The sequence below is a fragment of the Coturnix japonica genome, chromosome 4, assembly GCF_001577835.2.
Source record: "Coturnix japonica isolate 7356 chromosome 4, Coturnix japonica 2.1, whole genome shotgun sequence".
In the NCBI taxonomy this organism is placed as follows: domain Eukaryota; kingdom Metazoa; phylum Chordata; class Aves; order Galliformes; family Phasianidae; genus Coturnix; species Coturnix japonica.
The window spans coordinates 27088031-27101969 of record NC_029519.1 but is presented as its reverse complement, the minus strand read 5'-3'; the positions used below and the strand labels follow the sequence as shown (position 1 = coordinate 27101969).

General features: G+C 45.2%; 2 protein-coding genes across 2 annotated transcripts in view; one reads left to right on the top strand and one right to left on the bottom strand.

Annotated features, from left to right (window-relative positions):
- HHIP (hedgehog interacting protein) overlaps nt 1-4654 on the bottom strand; it is a 73576-nt gene extending 68922 nt beyond the window's left edge. The window contains exon 1 of the mRNA XM_015861102.2: nt 3928-4654. Within this exon, the coding sequence (XP_015716588.1) occupies nt 3928-4194 (267 nt within the window). The 5' untranslated portion in view covers nt 4195-4654. The remainder of the gene's footprint in view (nt 1-3927) is intronic.
- ANAPC10 (anaphase promoting complex subunit 10) overlaps nt 1-13939 on the top strand; it is a 216393-nt gene that overhangs the window by 140944 nt on the left and 61510 nt on the right. Inside the window, exon 6 of the transcript XR_001554833.2 lies at nt 12715-12821. The gene's annotated coding sequence lies outside the window, so the exon portion shown is untranslated. The remainder of the gene's footprint in view (nt 1-12714; nt 12822-13939) is intronic.

The window sequence follows — 13939 nt, the reverse complement described above, 5'->3', positions numbered from 1 at the left end:
TATTCAGTGTGTTTATTGAATTAACTCTACAGTGATGCAAATACTAATTTCTCCTACTTATACTGGAAGACTCCAGAAAGAATTATGAACAGAAAAAAAAGAAAGAAAAAAGAAAAAAAGAAATTACAGGATATCAAAGCTAATTTACTGTTTCTTGTGGAAAATGTAATTGACGTTGCCTGGTGATACAGAAGAATAAATGCTTGCCAATATTTCAGTCCTCAGAATTAAGACAAAAGGATACTAATCCCCCTGAGCAGCTGCTATCCAGGAATTAACCACAGGAATTCACCCCCTCATGTCATTTCTGGAATGAATCTTGGTCATATAATAGCTAATCGGAAGATTAAGGAATCAGAGTCAATCAGTTATCTGAAAATCAAGTATGTTATTTAACTTCTAGAATGCTAAAGCAAAATCGGGTGGTAACATTTGCTCTGTGTGAGGTCTGACGTATAACTCTCTACTGGCTGGGAGATAGGACAACCGTTCTATTCTGAATCTCAGTAAATTGATAACGGATTTATGCTGAAGCATATTTAATCAGTTTTAAGTGAAAGCTGCAATACTCATCTGAATGGACCTTTTTCTGTTGGTTCTCCACCTTGCAAATGACCTTACGTTGACAATGGCTTTGGTCTTTTGAAGAAATGTAAACTAATTTCCTGCCTCAATTTTTAAAGTCGTGTGTGAAATCATCAAACGTCAGAGCTTTAAACTAACTGTGCTGTGGAAAATATGTAAAACTTCCAAACATTTATTGCAACATGCCTAATAATGATTATGCCTGCTGCCGAATAATTTACAACATCTGTAAGATCATCCTTTAATCTCTTGCCACATGAAAGTAAAACACAAAGACTAAAGGTAAGATAAATCCTGGAGTGCTGAGGAAAGCATAGCATACAACATTGGGTTATCAACAAAAAGAATAGCACAAAGAAGAACCAAAAGAAGGCACAGTAGACAGAAATTCTTTACATTGAATATGGTCATCTGTTTTGCATGCCCTGGTCATATCTAGAACGAAAGGCAACATCGTTTTGATGCTAATGGGAAAAAAAACTCAACCCACAGGGAAATAAGTCTTTGCACTATGCTGTATTTGATATGCAAGCATTTATGTCTAAAAATCGTATGCTTACGAGATTGTTCAGCTGTTGGGTTGAACATATGCTTCTTCTGTACTATAGAACTGGATTATGTCATTAAAGAGTTCGGTTTCAATTTTAGGGTAATATGTAAATAGATCATTGTACTAAGGCAGCTGTTAAAGGGACTCGGAGATGAGTTATTTGTTTAGTTGGATGTGTTCAACAATAGCCTTTGTTCGTGAAAGAGCCAGAGCAAACAAATGATTGTAAAAGGGCACACTTGAAAACAATTACTTTTCACCCTTTCCTTGACAGCTTTGGCTGTGAAGCCAACTGAGGTAGAGGGGACTTCCTCGCCTGTTGGGTGAAAACAGAATTCAGAAAAACTGGTATTAAAGTATTTGACTGGGATGTAAGAGTCCTTCGTAAACAAGGGATGGCTCAGAAAACTGGAAGACAAAGAGTTAAATGTCAACAACTGTATATAAAAATCATGCTTGAGGCAGCACAGTGCTCCGTATGGTTACTAGTGTAGCTCCATTTCTGCTCCCAATACTGCTGCCAATGGTGCCATTTTCATTATAAATTCCACAAATGTGGTCAAAAATTCTCCAAGACCCAGCGTCTTCATCAAGAAGCTCTCATGAAAATGTCTACTGAGCATGCTCAGCTCTTTGCTTTTAGAGAAGCTGGTGTTGAGCTTTCTGCTCATGTCACAGCCATAGATAGATGATGGAGAGCAACATTTAAACAAGCTATTTTGGGGGGACTGTCACAGAATAGAACTTTAAAAATGAGCTTTTTGAAAAGTTTCATTCAGATGTACTCCATAAGAGTTTACCACGGCTTTTATGGAGAGACCATCTCATTCGGTGAAGTATAAATGACATATTTTGACATTTTTTCTTAAACGTGTATTGATATGATGAAGCAGATCTGAGAGGTTCAGGAAAGTTAATCTGCGATGGAAAACAGCTTGATTTTAAAATCCTTTAAAGCTGTATTCCTTGAAGAGCATAACTTATGTTTAAAAAAAAAACCCAACAGATTTGACAGCTCAGGAATAGCTGGTGCGGCATATATGGTCAATGCCGCACATTTATATGAAGTTTTGAGTACTGTTAGTCCAATGGAATCCAAGGGGAGTCAGGGGATGTTTTCAAGTAATTCTAAGAAGAGAATAAACCCTTCAAATGTCTGAAGATTGAAAAGTTACTGAAACACAACTTCCAGTTCACTGCGTTGAGCCAATTGCTGCAAGGGTCTCCAAGCACTGGACAATCTCAGTAGCATATATGCCACTGAGCCGCTGCAAACAGGGTGAATTAAGGACATATTTCCCAGTCCTTATTCTTTTCTTTTTTCCTTTTTCCTTTTCCCAGCTAGATCTTTCAGGTTATCCGCGTGTGGTTAGCTTATAGTTTAATTCAATTATCACACAGGGGCTTAATGACACCGTCTCGAGACGACGTGAAGAAATCTATCTGCCTTGAATCTCAAACTGCTGCTGCATATGGTATGAATAAAGAGAGATCTGCAGCTGAAAACCTGCAGTAAGACAGTTCTCACTCATCTGGGAATAGAGGGGGTAGGACAAATGCTCCCTCAAAAGGCATGAACATTTGGACAGAGCCGGGGACTGAAGGAGAATGATGTTCTCCAGTTTCACCCATTAGTGAACCAACTAACAAACACAATGGTGTTGTTGTTATTCTTTTGCCATAAGCAACAGGACTCTGTGTGTGGGCAGCAGTTTAGTGGGGAGGAGGATAAGTCGACCCCTTTTTGTCCTATTGATTTTTTCCTATTTGCATGACTTGAGCAAATTAAATGATGCAATATGGCTTTTTGTTACAAAACAAAGTGAGAGATACCACCCAGACACATATGTTGATTCGTAGAAGCTGTTTACATGAGAATGGAGTGAAATCTACCGTGAACCGAGCATAAAAATTCGATTCAGGCCGGGTATTTCTTTTTTATTATGCTTGGGCCAGCGAGACTGGGACACAAGTTTTCCTCGAGTCTCTCAGACCCTGACAACTACAGAGTTGTAACGGAGGAATTCTTAATTAAATCTAAACCGGGATGGAGGGGGAAAAAAAAATACGAAAAAAAAAAAAAAAAAAAAAAAAGCCACCTGATGGCTTATTTCACGTGCAGCGCTTCCTAATGACACTGCCGGGTGCCGCACGCCCGCGGGGCTCAGCAACAGGCGCTGAGCGGCCGCCCGGAGCCGCACGCTGAGCGGGCGCCTTCCCGCAGCCGCCGCCGCGCTACCGGGCGCGGAGCTGCGCCCCGCTCGTCCCCCGCAGCCCGGCCGGGGCGGGCGCTGCCAGGGGCGCGGGTGGGCTTTGCGGCTGACGCGCGTCATCGCGGGCAGCGCGGGGCCCCGAGGGCTGCGAAGATCGTAAAAGTTTGGGTACGCCGACGCCGTCCGCCGTCCCAACCCCTGCCCGGCTAAACGCGCCGAGAAAAATTGGACGAGATTTTTGTTACTCCACAAAAATAAACCGGAAACCGCCGCCGGGCTCATTTACGGTCCCGACGCCGCCAGCGCCCGGACGGCAGCCAGAGCCCGTCCCGCTCCTCCACCTTCCCGGGGCCGCTACCTGCGGCCGGCACGGTCCCTCCGCACCGGCCCCGGCGGCGCCCCCTCCACCTCCCCCCCCGGCGCTCCCACGCGAGACGCGCGGGACGGACCCGCTCCGTCCCCGCCGAGCGCCCGTCCCCCCGTTGCCGGAGCAGCTCCAGGGGCGGGCTGCTGCCGCCGCCGTCCCGCAACCCCCGCGCGACAGAAGCGGCCGCGGCGCCCGCCGTCGGCGGTGCCTACCTTGGCCCCGGCGTGCAGCAGCCCCTGCGCGTCGGCGCGGGAGCAGCAGGAGAGGCGCGGGTAGAGGCCGCGGCACATCGCCTCCGCGCCGCCCGGCGCCTCCGGGGACAGCAGCCGCCGGTCGCGCTTCTTGAGCCGCCGCGGCGGAGTCCCGTTGAGGCACCTTCTCCTGCGGGCGCCGCTCTCCCCGAACTTGGCGTCCCCCTCGAAGAAGCAGAGCGCCACGGCCACCAGCAGCAGCTTGAACGGCAGCATCTTGAGCATCATGCCTGAGGGAGCCGTGCGAACGCGCCCGAAGGGGGGAGGAGGGGAATCCCACGGACTTTTCTGCGCGCTTCGGGAAAACACCTCCCTCCCTCCCCGCGGAGGCTGCGGAGCGGGAGCGGAGCGGGCGGCCCGCGGGGAAGAGCCGCTCCGGGAGGACGGGCGGCAGCGAGCGGGCGGAGGATGCTCGGCGGCCGCGGGGCCCCGCGAGCGGCACAGGTTCAGCGGCGGCCGCTGCCGCGCCGAGGCGCCGAGGCTCGGGGCGGTCCGGGCAGCGGGCGGCAGCCCTCCGCTCGTCGTCCCATAGGAAGGGTGTCCCCGCGCCGGGACGACGACGGCGGCGGCGGCCGGTCCGGGCGATGCCCCCTCCGCTGCCGGCGGCGGCTGCGGCTCACTAGGGCTCTCATGTTTCGCTCCCTCTTTTCTTCTTCTTTTTAAGCCGCGCGCGGGGAGGTGCTGCCACCGCGCGCCCTGCACGTCACCCGGCGGCACCGGCCGCGCGCGCCTCCCGCGCCGCCGCGGGGGCCCGGCGGGAAGCGGCGCCGCGCCCGGCCTCGCCCCCGGCCCGAGTGCGAGCGAAGCGGGACCGCGCCCGACCGGAGTCGCGGGGGCGCGGCGGAGTCCCGGCCGGGAACGGTCAGCGGGCGGCGGACGGCGGCTCCGGGTCGCCGCTCCGCTTTAGCCCTCGGGGTCGCGCCGTCCGGCCGTCTCCCGGGCACGTGGCCCCGGGCGCGTTGGGAAGCGGCCGAGCCCCGCGGTTCCCCGGCGGAAGGCGGGCGCCGTAGGTGGGTGCCGCGGCCCCGACGGGGAGGCGGCCGGAGGGCAGCGCCGGAGTACGGCACCTCGCGGGGCCGAGACCTCGCGCCGCCCCGCTCTGCTCGTGGCCGGCTCCGGCCGCTTCCCAGAGGTCAGGGAACGTTCTGGATGCGCGTGGCCGAGGCCCGCGCCGACGGCCGAGCTTCGACGGCCGCGGGGACGGTCTGAAATGAGTTCGAAACGGCACCGAAAGGTGAATCGCGGCGGCCAGACTGTAGCTACGGCCGCCAGCGGTGGGAGGAAATGGGGCGAGAGTGCGCCTGAGCTGATGGAGAGCCGGGCGCGGACAGAGCTCGGTGCTCGGGGAGCCCGCGGAGCGCAGGACGAGGGAGGCGCTGGGGTGCCCTGACCGGAGGTGCCCGGAGCCCCGCAGCGCAAAGCCGGACCGCAGAGAGGTGTGAGCGTCTTCCTGCGGGAACCGCCGCGCTCAGAGCTGCCGTGCAGGTGCAGCCGCGCCGCCGGCGGAGGGAGGAAGGCAGGTGGGCAAACAGGACCCCCGGGGCTGCTTCCCGGAGCTGTGCGGTGTGCTCTGATGTGCAGGGAAAGGGCCTCGCACCCGAGGAGCCCGTCTGGGGGGAAGGAGGATCGCAGGGAGGGCCTTGTTTGTGGTAATGTTTCTGAAGGAACCGGGGCCTGTCACTGTTGTCCTCATGTTCATTTCAAAGCAAGGAGAATGAGTCACTTCAGATTTACTTTTGAACTCTTAGGCTTAAACGGTCCACACTGAACTAAATAGGGATTTGGAACACACGAGGAGTACCTCCCATAAACCGTGTAGACATTCGAGCTGCTGCTTCTCCCCTTCAGTGTATTACTTGAAGCTTGGTGGTCCCTTAGCTCATGGCCACCTGACTCTCGTTTGGCTGAAGACATTCCTGGCCAAGGCCTGAGCTGCATCAGGGATAACAGGAGTGCACGAGGGCTCTGGTGCAGCGTGTTGATGGGTGCAGTCAGCATGGCATCCACAGGGTTTCACCAGTGCTAGCAATAGTTTTCTTTGTTGTATTAGTGGCAGTATGGGAACTGGTACCATGAGCAACCTGGCAAAAGCAATATAACTAGTTGTACTACAACAACTGTGTCGTGTTCATTTCTCTGGATTATTACATAGGTTATTCTGAAATAAAGGTGATTCTACTATGATACCGGAATAACCATCTCAGAATGAAGTCACTTCTACTGCCAGGCAGTCTCACCACAGAGGGGTCACAGAGGTGGAGCTGTAGAGTTGGATGTAGACAGCTGAAGGCCTGTCTGTTTCTTTCCCCGGGTAGGCAGGTGCTCATGGTTTTCACGCAGATTGTGTACTTTTACACTGCTTCTCGCTCATTGGAATGGGAAGCTGGAACTTGACGGATAGAAGTGGCTGTGGGGCAGATCCCCTCTTGAGAAAACAAATGCTGAGTGAAAATTTCTGTTGGGCGGTTGCAGCCCGGTCCTCGCAGTTCCTGTCTCTGGAGGAGAGAGGAAGTGAGGAATATAAATCTATATGATCAAAGTAATACAGCTATTAGTAAATAACCTTTCTTCCTCCTTCAAGTTCTGCCTGCACAAATATCCGTTCCTATGTATACCTGTACCGGTTCTCAGAGAAGGTGAATTTGAGCTATATTAATTAAATAGAAAATGATTTCCCGAGATGGGAAGCTGCCAAACTAAGAAAGAGCTGACAGTGTGTGAAGGTCGGATTCTACACAGAAGTTTTGCACAGATCCATGCTGAAGACATTTCCCAGAAATGCTGTGGAATGTACTATTGACCTTGTATAATGTGAAGTGCTCGAAACTTTAAGCTCTGTAGCTATAGTGGGATATAAGGATGTATAAGCAAGTCTTGCAGAGGGTTGGATGTTGTTTAAAACCCCTGTGTAGAAACTGCTGATCTTGTTAGTTTGGTTTTGTGTGTGTGTGATTTAATCTTATGTTCCTTTCCACACTTCAAAAAAGTACGTGATGGCTTCTTTAACAAAGTATTTTTTTCAAGCTGGTTGATAGAGGAATTTATTTATAAACCTTTTTAATAATGCAAAGTTAGGTCAGTATTAGTATATGACATTTCAGAGTGTCAACTTCAGGTGACTTTCAGCCTCTCATAAACAGAGATAAGGGAATACTTAGGAAGTAGAAACATACGCATAGGAAATATGGTTAATAAACACATCAGTCTTCTAGTGCAGCCTGGGTTCTGTCATGTGAAGTTCATTAATGGAAATGATTAAACATGGTAATGCCTGAAGCAGAGATGAATAAATTCTGTCATTTGTTCATAGTATGTAGGATAACATTGAGGATCTTTTAATTACAATACAGTTATGTGCGCAGGGGTTAGCGGATTAAAGGGAAGTTGTTACTGCTGTGGCATTTGCATACGGCTGGATTTCCCTCTAGGTTTGCCCAGGAGATAAGCAGACAGTGCTTATTGATACCACTACATTTGTTAACTTTATTATTGTCTATATCATTGTACATCATGGTATCTGTATAACGTGAGTTGAATGTGTGAGGGTGTCCTTCAAGGAGCGTAAGGCAGAGACTATACATGCAATTGACAACTTGCAACTTGTTTTATTTTTATTTCTGTGGCTCAGCATTTGAATTTAAAACTTCATAAATATCTTGCAAGGGAATTTAAACGCACCAAGAAACGTGCTTTAAGATTTAAGGTTAGTGAATTCCTTAGTATTTTGAACAGAAAAGGAAGTATGGCAGCAGCTGTGGTGTCAGTATGGGGAAGTACAGTTATTACATGAGTTAATGGATGGGAACAGGAGCTGGGCAAAGGGATCTCTCCATTTCCCTGTCAACTGGATGGATTGAGACCCAGGAATCTAGAAATTTGGAGTGAGAAGTTGGGCAGAAATGTCAAGGTTTGGCAGTCCAGGTTTCTGCGCATCTGGCTTTTCTTTGGGTGAAAGCCTGACTGTCCTGAGAGTCCCATTAGAAGCAGAGAGTTTGTTCTGGCTCCCGGCTGCATCACTAGGGCTGGGGTTCCTGTGGCTTCAGAGCAAAGACCTGGAATATCAGGAAACCCCGACTCCTGGGCAGTCTCTGTGGCAGGAGTTCCCCACAGCTGTGAACTCTTGGAGTCCATCTGCTGCTGCAGCTCCTCTGCTAGTGAAGAAGGAAAACTGCTGGAATGGTTTCACAAAAGCATCTTGTGGTTACTCAGAAGTTTATAAAACCATTATATTTTTTTCTTATATTTTTACTTGTGATGTAACAGAATTTTTCAGTTTGGTCAGAACATTTCTGGTTGGTTCTATCCACCATATGCTAAAGCCCACATCATTTCATTGGTGTTCAGAATAAAATGCTGTTTGTCTTTGCATACCACAAATACGAGGTGTGAAAGCTGGTGTAACATGAATGAACAGAACTTACTGGGATATTTTTTTATGGGAAAGTAGATGCCCAGACAGTCACAGACAAGTCTTTAGGGTATGTCTTTACCACAGTGTTCCCATAGGCTCTTAAAAGAAATCCTCTAAACCATGTGAAGCCACCTGGACCATTTGGGACTATAAACTCATGTGTCTGGTCTCTAAAGATGACTTCAAAAAACCCTGAGTTCTTTGTACAAAGGCCGTATTCGGCTGGTGTGAGCTCCACTTGATTGGCTCAGCAGGGAATAGGAACTGCAGATTATTATATCACATCACCTCAGCTGCTAATACAAATCATCAGTTACCTCTGTTGAGTTTTGCAACATAAGCTAGGCTAACCAGAAGGCAGATAAAGCAAACCATTTCATGAAAGAATGAGGACTCAAGAGGCCCCTTTGCCTATGCTCTGCATACTTTTACTACCTTCTGTAATTCACCTCAACAGCATGTCTATATTTATGTGTGTTACAAAGAGACAAAGGAAGCTGCCATGGGAAAACCTTTCTTTCTTAGCAGGAACCATCGTGACCCCGCTGCTGATGGCAATTTACTTGTATGCCAACCCTTGCTCCAGCTTTTGGAGTATCCTGAATTCATCTAGGGACACTTTGTATAAGATGTAATCAAGAAAATGCTGAAATGCTTTCAGTAGCTACAGTAGCTATCAGAGGGATACAATACATGCTTCTGGACACATCTTTCTCTGAGCTGCCATGTCCCTTGGCATGTGGAGGCAGGTACCAGTGTACTTAGCAGTCATTCTCAGACACATGCTAACAGCATGCTCCAAGTCAGTGTTTTCGGCTCGTCTTAAAGGATTTCAGGATGGTGCTGAAAACTGCCTCACACATCTGATATCGTGCATGCTTCAGGAGGCTCCTGTGCACTTCTAGGCTTCTTGTCTGTGGCACTGTAATGCAGCACAGTAGCATCCTTCTGAAGTGTCCATTTAGCTGCGCTTTCCTAAGTTGCAAATTTTACCCTTAATAACTTTTTGTGTCTTGCTTCTTTGAAGGGTTATGGGGAGCATCGTATTAGCAGCCTAGATCCTAACTGCATGAGATCAGTCTGGAGAGAATTAAAGCTGTAGTCTGAGTCCCAGTCACACACAGACACAGTTGGAAGACAAGGGTGATTTTGTAAAAAATTAATTGTGATGAAGACTGGTTTTGGGGAAGTGACTTAGCTTGGTCTGCTTGCCCTCCCTCACAGTCCCATGCTGCACAGCAGGTTTAAAGTATGTGGATCTTAGATTATTTACAGTGTCCAACCTTTAACTAGAAAGTGATGCTTAAGTTAGTTGTAATTAAAATGAAATATAGACAGCAGTTTGGCTAGGATTTCAGTGTGTGGTCATAAAGCTACTTTATGCACATGGAGCACTGTCCAACCATTAGGTTTTGGAACTCTCTGTTTCTGCAGGCTGATATTATTTTGCCAGGAGTGTGGTCATCAGAGACAGAATGGACCATGTATGTTCTAAACTTTGACATGAAGACTCCATTAACTTTGGAGAGAAATAAATCTAAGTAGGTGATAGTATCCTTCAGTTGTCCAATTACAGTGTAATCAGTGGGTTCACTATATGCATTGAATCCCAAGCAATTCCCCAAAGTAGCAAGCAACAGCTAAGATCTAATGATTATAGCACTTAAAAGTCATACGAGATGTAACACAAGATAGGCAGTTTGTTCTGTAGTATTCTCTGCATGAATGTGTTCAGCTTGTGGCCTAGAAGTCCAGGGGGGTGACCTTAATCCTGCAACTTTTATACGCAGCCCAGCTTCCACAAGATTTGAAATTATGTTTATATCCAAGTGAATGAGTTAAGCACTATGTCCTAACCTTGAGGCATGTATCATAACCACTATCAGGTGAATTTTAAGGGTGAGCAGTACTGCTTCATGGATTTCATTACAGATATAAGAGAGTCCCTAATTTCCCGAGGAATGGTCACTACAGACTAGCTGTTTGAATGAGGCAAACAGCTTGTGCTTAACCCTTTCTGCAGAAGTTCAGTTCTGATTGTGGCAAAAGACTTAAAGTAATTGATTTTAGCGTTTTGACCTTTCCTATTCCCCGTATAATTTCTTATAATAGAGCCTGAATGGTGATTTAAGACAGGAACAGTAGCTTTTCAGGTTTGATAAATAGTTGCAAACTACTTTCTGTGTCTGAAACAAGATCAGTAGACAGAGATTACTCCAATGGGATGTAAAAACCAATGGATTTGCCATTGACTTGAGCAGAGGACAATAACCCATGCCACTTTTCGGACCTGTCAACCGGAGTGTATTTTAGTGTGGGAATTACATTGTTTTCGTAGTTTGCAGGACAATGGACTATAGTTGGTGAATTTTTCTAGCTAGTCAGTCAAATATAGGTGGGAATCAAGTGAGTTTCTACAAGCATTCAGCATTTTTTGGAAAATCAAGGATCAGCTGATTGTTCACAAGGGAATAATTCTAGCAGCTGTGTTTTTGTTTGTTTTCCAATATTAAATTAGACTTTTTCTAGTATTAAGGCTGAGTTGCTAGCATTGTACGTTCAGTAGACTGTTTATGATAAACTTATCTGAATACTTACAATGGTGAAAGGCCCTGAGTTCATCCCGTGCCCCTTCCAGCTTGAAGAAACTGAGGGATTGTGTGGGCTGCTCTCTGTGGACCTGCATGTTTTTATAAACCTCACACCGAATATTCAGTTCTTCTGGGAGGTTTGTGTATCGCTCTGCCAAGCATGGCTTTCCAAAGGGTTTGAACTTTAACATCAAGGGCACTTGTCTGTCTCACGAGTAAGTAATCTGTACAGACAAAACTTTGGGGAGCACTTCCAAGTGACAGCTGTACATTCCCTGAGACTGCTGTTGTAACAAGAAATCAATAAACTGCTCTGGAAGTTGCAGAATTGGAGTTGTTTTGACATAGCTGAGCAGACTGGTAATATCTGTAGAGTTGCCAGTAGATTTTTTATTTTATTTTTTTTAAGTTATAGTTTTTAAAAGTTTAAATAGTTATTTTTAACATGATGGAAAAAATGTCATTTCTAGCAGATGAAGTAGTAATTTGGGGTTATCTCTCTTTCTGGTTTGTTAGTAGGAGGGAGCCGTATAAGATGCACAAAGAGTGCTTCTGTTAAAAAGTTTTGATGGACTAACAGTCCTTGTCTTCTTTTGTTTCTTACTGATCCCTTAGTTTAGAGATTCCTCACATGGGATTCCGCACTGTATCTTGAGGTCCACATACCTACATCCTGCCTACTACTAGAATGACACTGAATTCTGAGGATGTAACTTTTAAATGGGATAATAACATCACATTTCAAAGCATGCCAAATTCACCTGTTGTTGGGTAGAGCTAAGATACCCATGTTCCTTTTCTTTGAAGAAAATAAAATTCTATGAATAAAAGGAAAATTAGGCTAGCACTGAAAATAAATGAATACATAAAAATTAACAATTAATGATAAAATATCAATAAAGTGAATAAAGAAATTAAGGTTCTTTCAGACATACTTTCTCCTCTCGGTCGTGACTTGTTCCAGAACCCATGAAACCACTGTTCTTTACATTTATCAGCTACCTCTTGATCCTTCCCTTATTATCATTGTCCTTCTAACAATGGCTCAAACTTCAGCGTTCGAACAGTGTGATGCTTTATTTCTTGTGAGTGCAATGATCACATGCAATATGTGTTAAGTTATATGTTCTTATGTTCATTTTTATACTTTTTTAATAGCAATTGATGTGGGGAATTTTCAGTCATGCACTGATGGGAAGTTGGAATTGGCTGGTGCACTGCTTAAGTTTTGAACAATTAAGGAATCTGTGTTTTCTGCTTAGCTCTGAAATAGAAACCATTACAAGGTACTCTGATTCTTATTTGAGAAAACCTTTACTTTCTAACCTTTCTCAGAGGAGGATGCCCTGTTTCAGTGACCTTACTCTTTTTTAACATAAAGCAACAAAAACTTAGACATCTTTCGCTTTGTCATATAGGCTTAATGCTACATCTGTATATTCGTAAACATTTTGGAATATCTATTACCAACCTGAAAAAGAAAAACGAGTTTCTGTTTAGTCAGTATATGTCAGAAGTGAGCTAATGCTCAGATATTTCTATTCAAGTGACTGATATTCCTTTGTTTTTATGGCCATAGTTTTACATTTTCAAAACGTGTATAATACTCTACAGCTGCAGGTTCTCAAATTTGCTTTTCTTGTGGAAATGAAGCTTTGCTAAGAGCCAAATTGCTTGATGCTATGTTTTTGTTTACATATCTTTTGAAAGGATACAATTGGAAATGATGATATCACTGTCTTACAGGTAGCCAACACCCTTGGCTGTGTAAATTTTGGCTGAGATGTTGAGGAGTGTTGCCACCCAAGTATGATTCCACCGCCAACTCCATCGACATTTCACGCTGAGAATGGGTAATTAGTTTTCATTTAAAAACTTTTTGTTGACAATAAAAAATGGAAGTATCGCTAGAGAATACTATTTGCTGTCAATTTCAGGTACAATGTATGTCAGAATTCATTTTATTTTCATATGGTGGTTTGGCTGAAACTGAAATCAGCCAGCTTTTGAAATGATTACAGTGTTAATACTGGAATGAGGCACATAATTAAATGCAAGGCTGAATATAGTCATTCTCACAGCCTTTATTATCTACATCATATTAATATATTTCTGGTCTTTAGTTTTAAGGCCCTTGGAACTGAATTTGCCTTCTGCATTTTACAGTTATTTACATGTACTGCATAGTGGCAATACGTGTATTATTTTGTCATCTAATTGATATTACAGTGATCGATAGAGTAGTATTAGAGGAAACTTTAGAGAAACAACGGAAGTAGAGAGCTTAAAGGAGTAACACTGATGAGAGTGGTGTTGTATATGGAGGAAGTACATGCTTTCTCTTGTTACTAAGTTAAACATATGTAGGTGGTGATTGAGACTTGTTGAATTAGGGTGTGAAAGCTGAGCAATAGACATATTCAGAATGGTAATTTCTTTGGTTCTATGAATAATTCTAAGTAAATTAGCAAAGTTTGCATGCAGTGAAAAAAAAGGAACTAATAAAATAATACATTACTTATTCTTGTCTAAATCCTATCATGATTTATAAATTTGGGAAAAGAAACCATATCCCTTTACATTTCCAAGGGATTGAAATTCTTTAAGTTGCAGAAAAATTGAAAAATCCTAAGCTTTAGAAGTGTTGATAGTACAAACATGGAAAGAACTAAGAATAGCTGGGCTTCACTGAAACCTGTGGCAATTTTGTCCCAGGTATGTGAGGCAAGGAAAACCTGTGATCCTTTTCTGGCCATATTCAAAATCCTCCTCAAAAAGAGAATAGGAGCTTATCAGCAGTTCAAGCAAAACAGTTATGTTTCTGTCGATTTCAGTTGTAGTAACTACTGTTACCTAAGAAATCTGCCCCAGGAACTTTCTAGAAAGACCCTTCAGTGCTATTTTATTTGAAAGGTGAAGAATTACCCGTGAAACAATAATTGCCCTGTGCTCTATCCTGTACATTATTGTT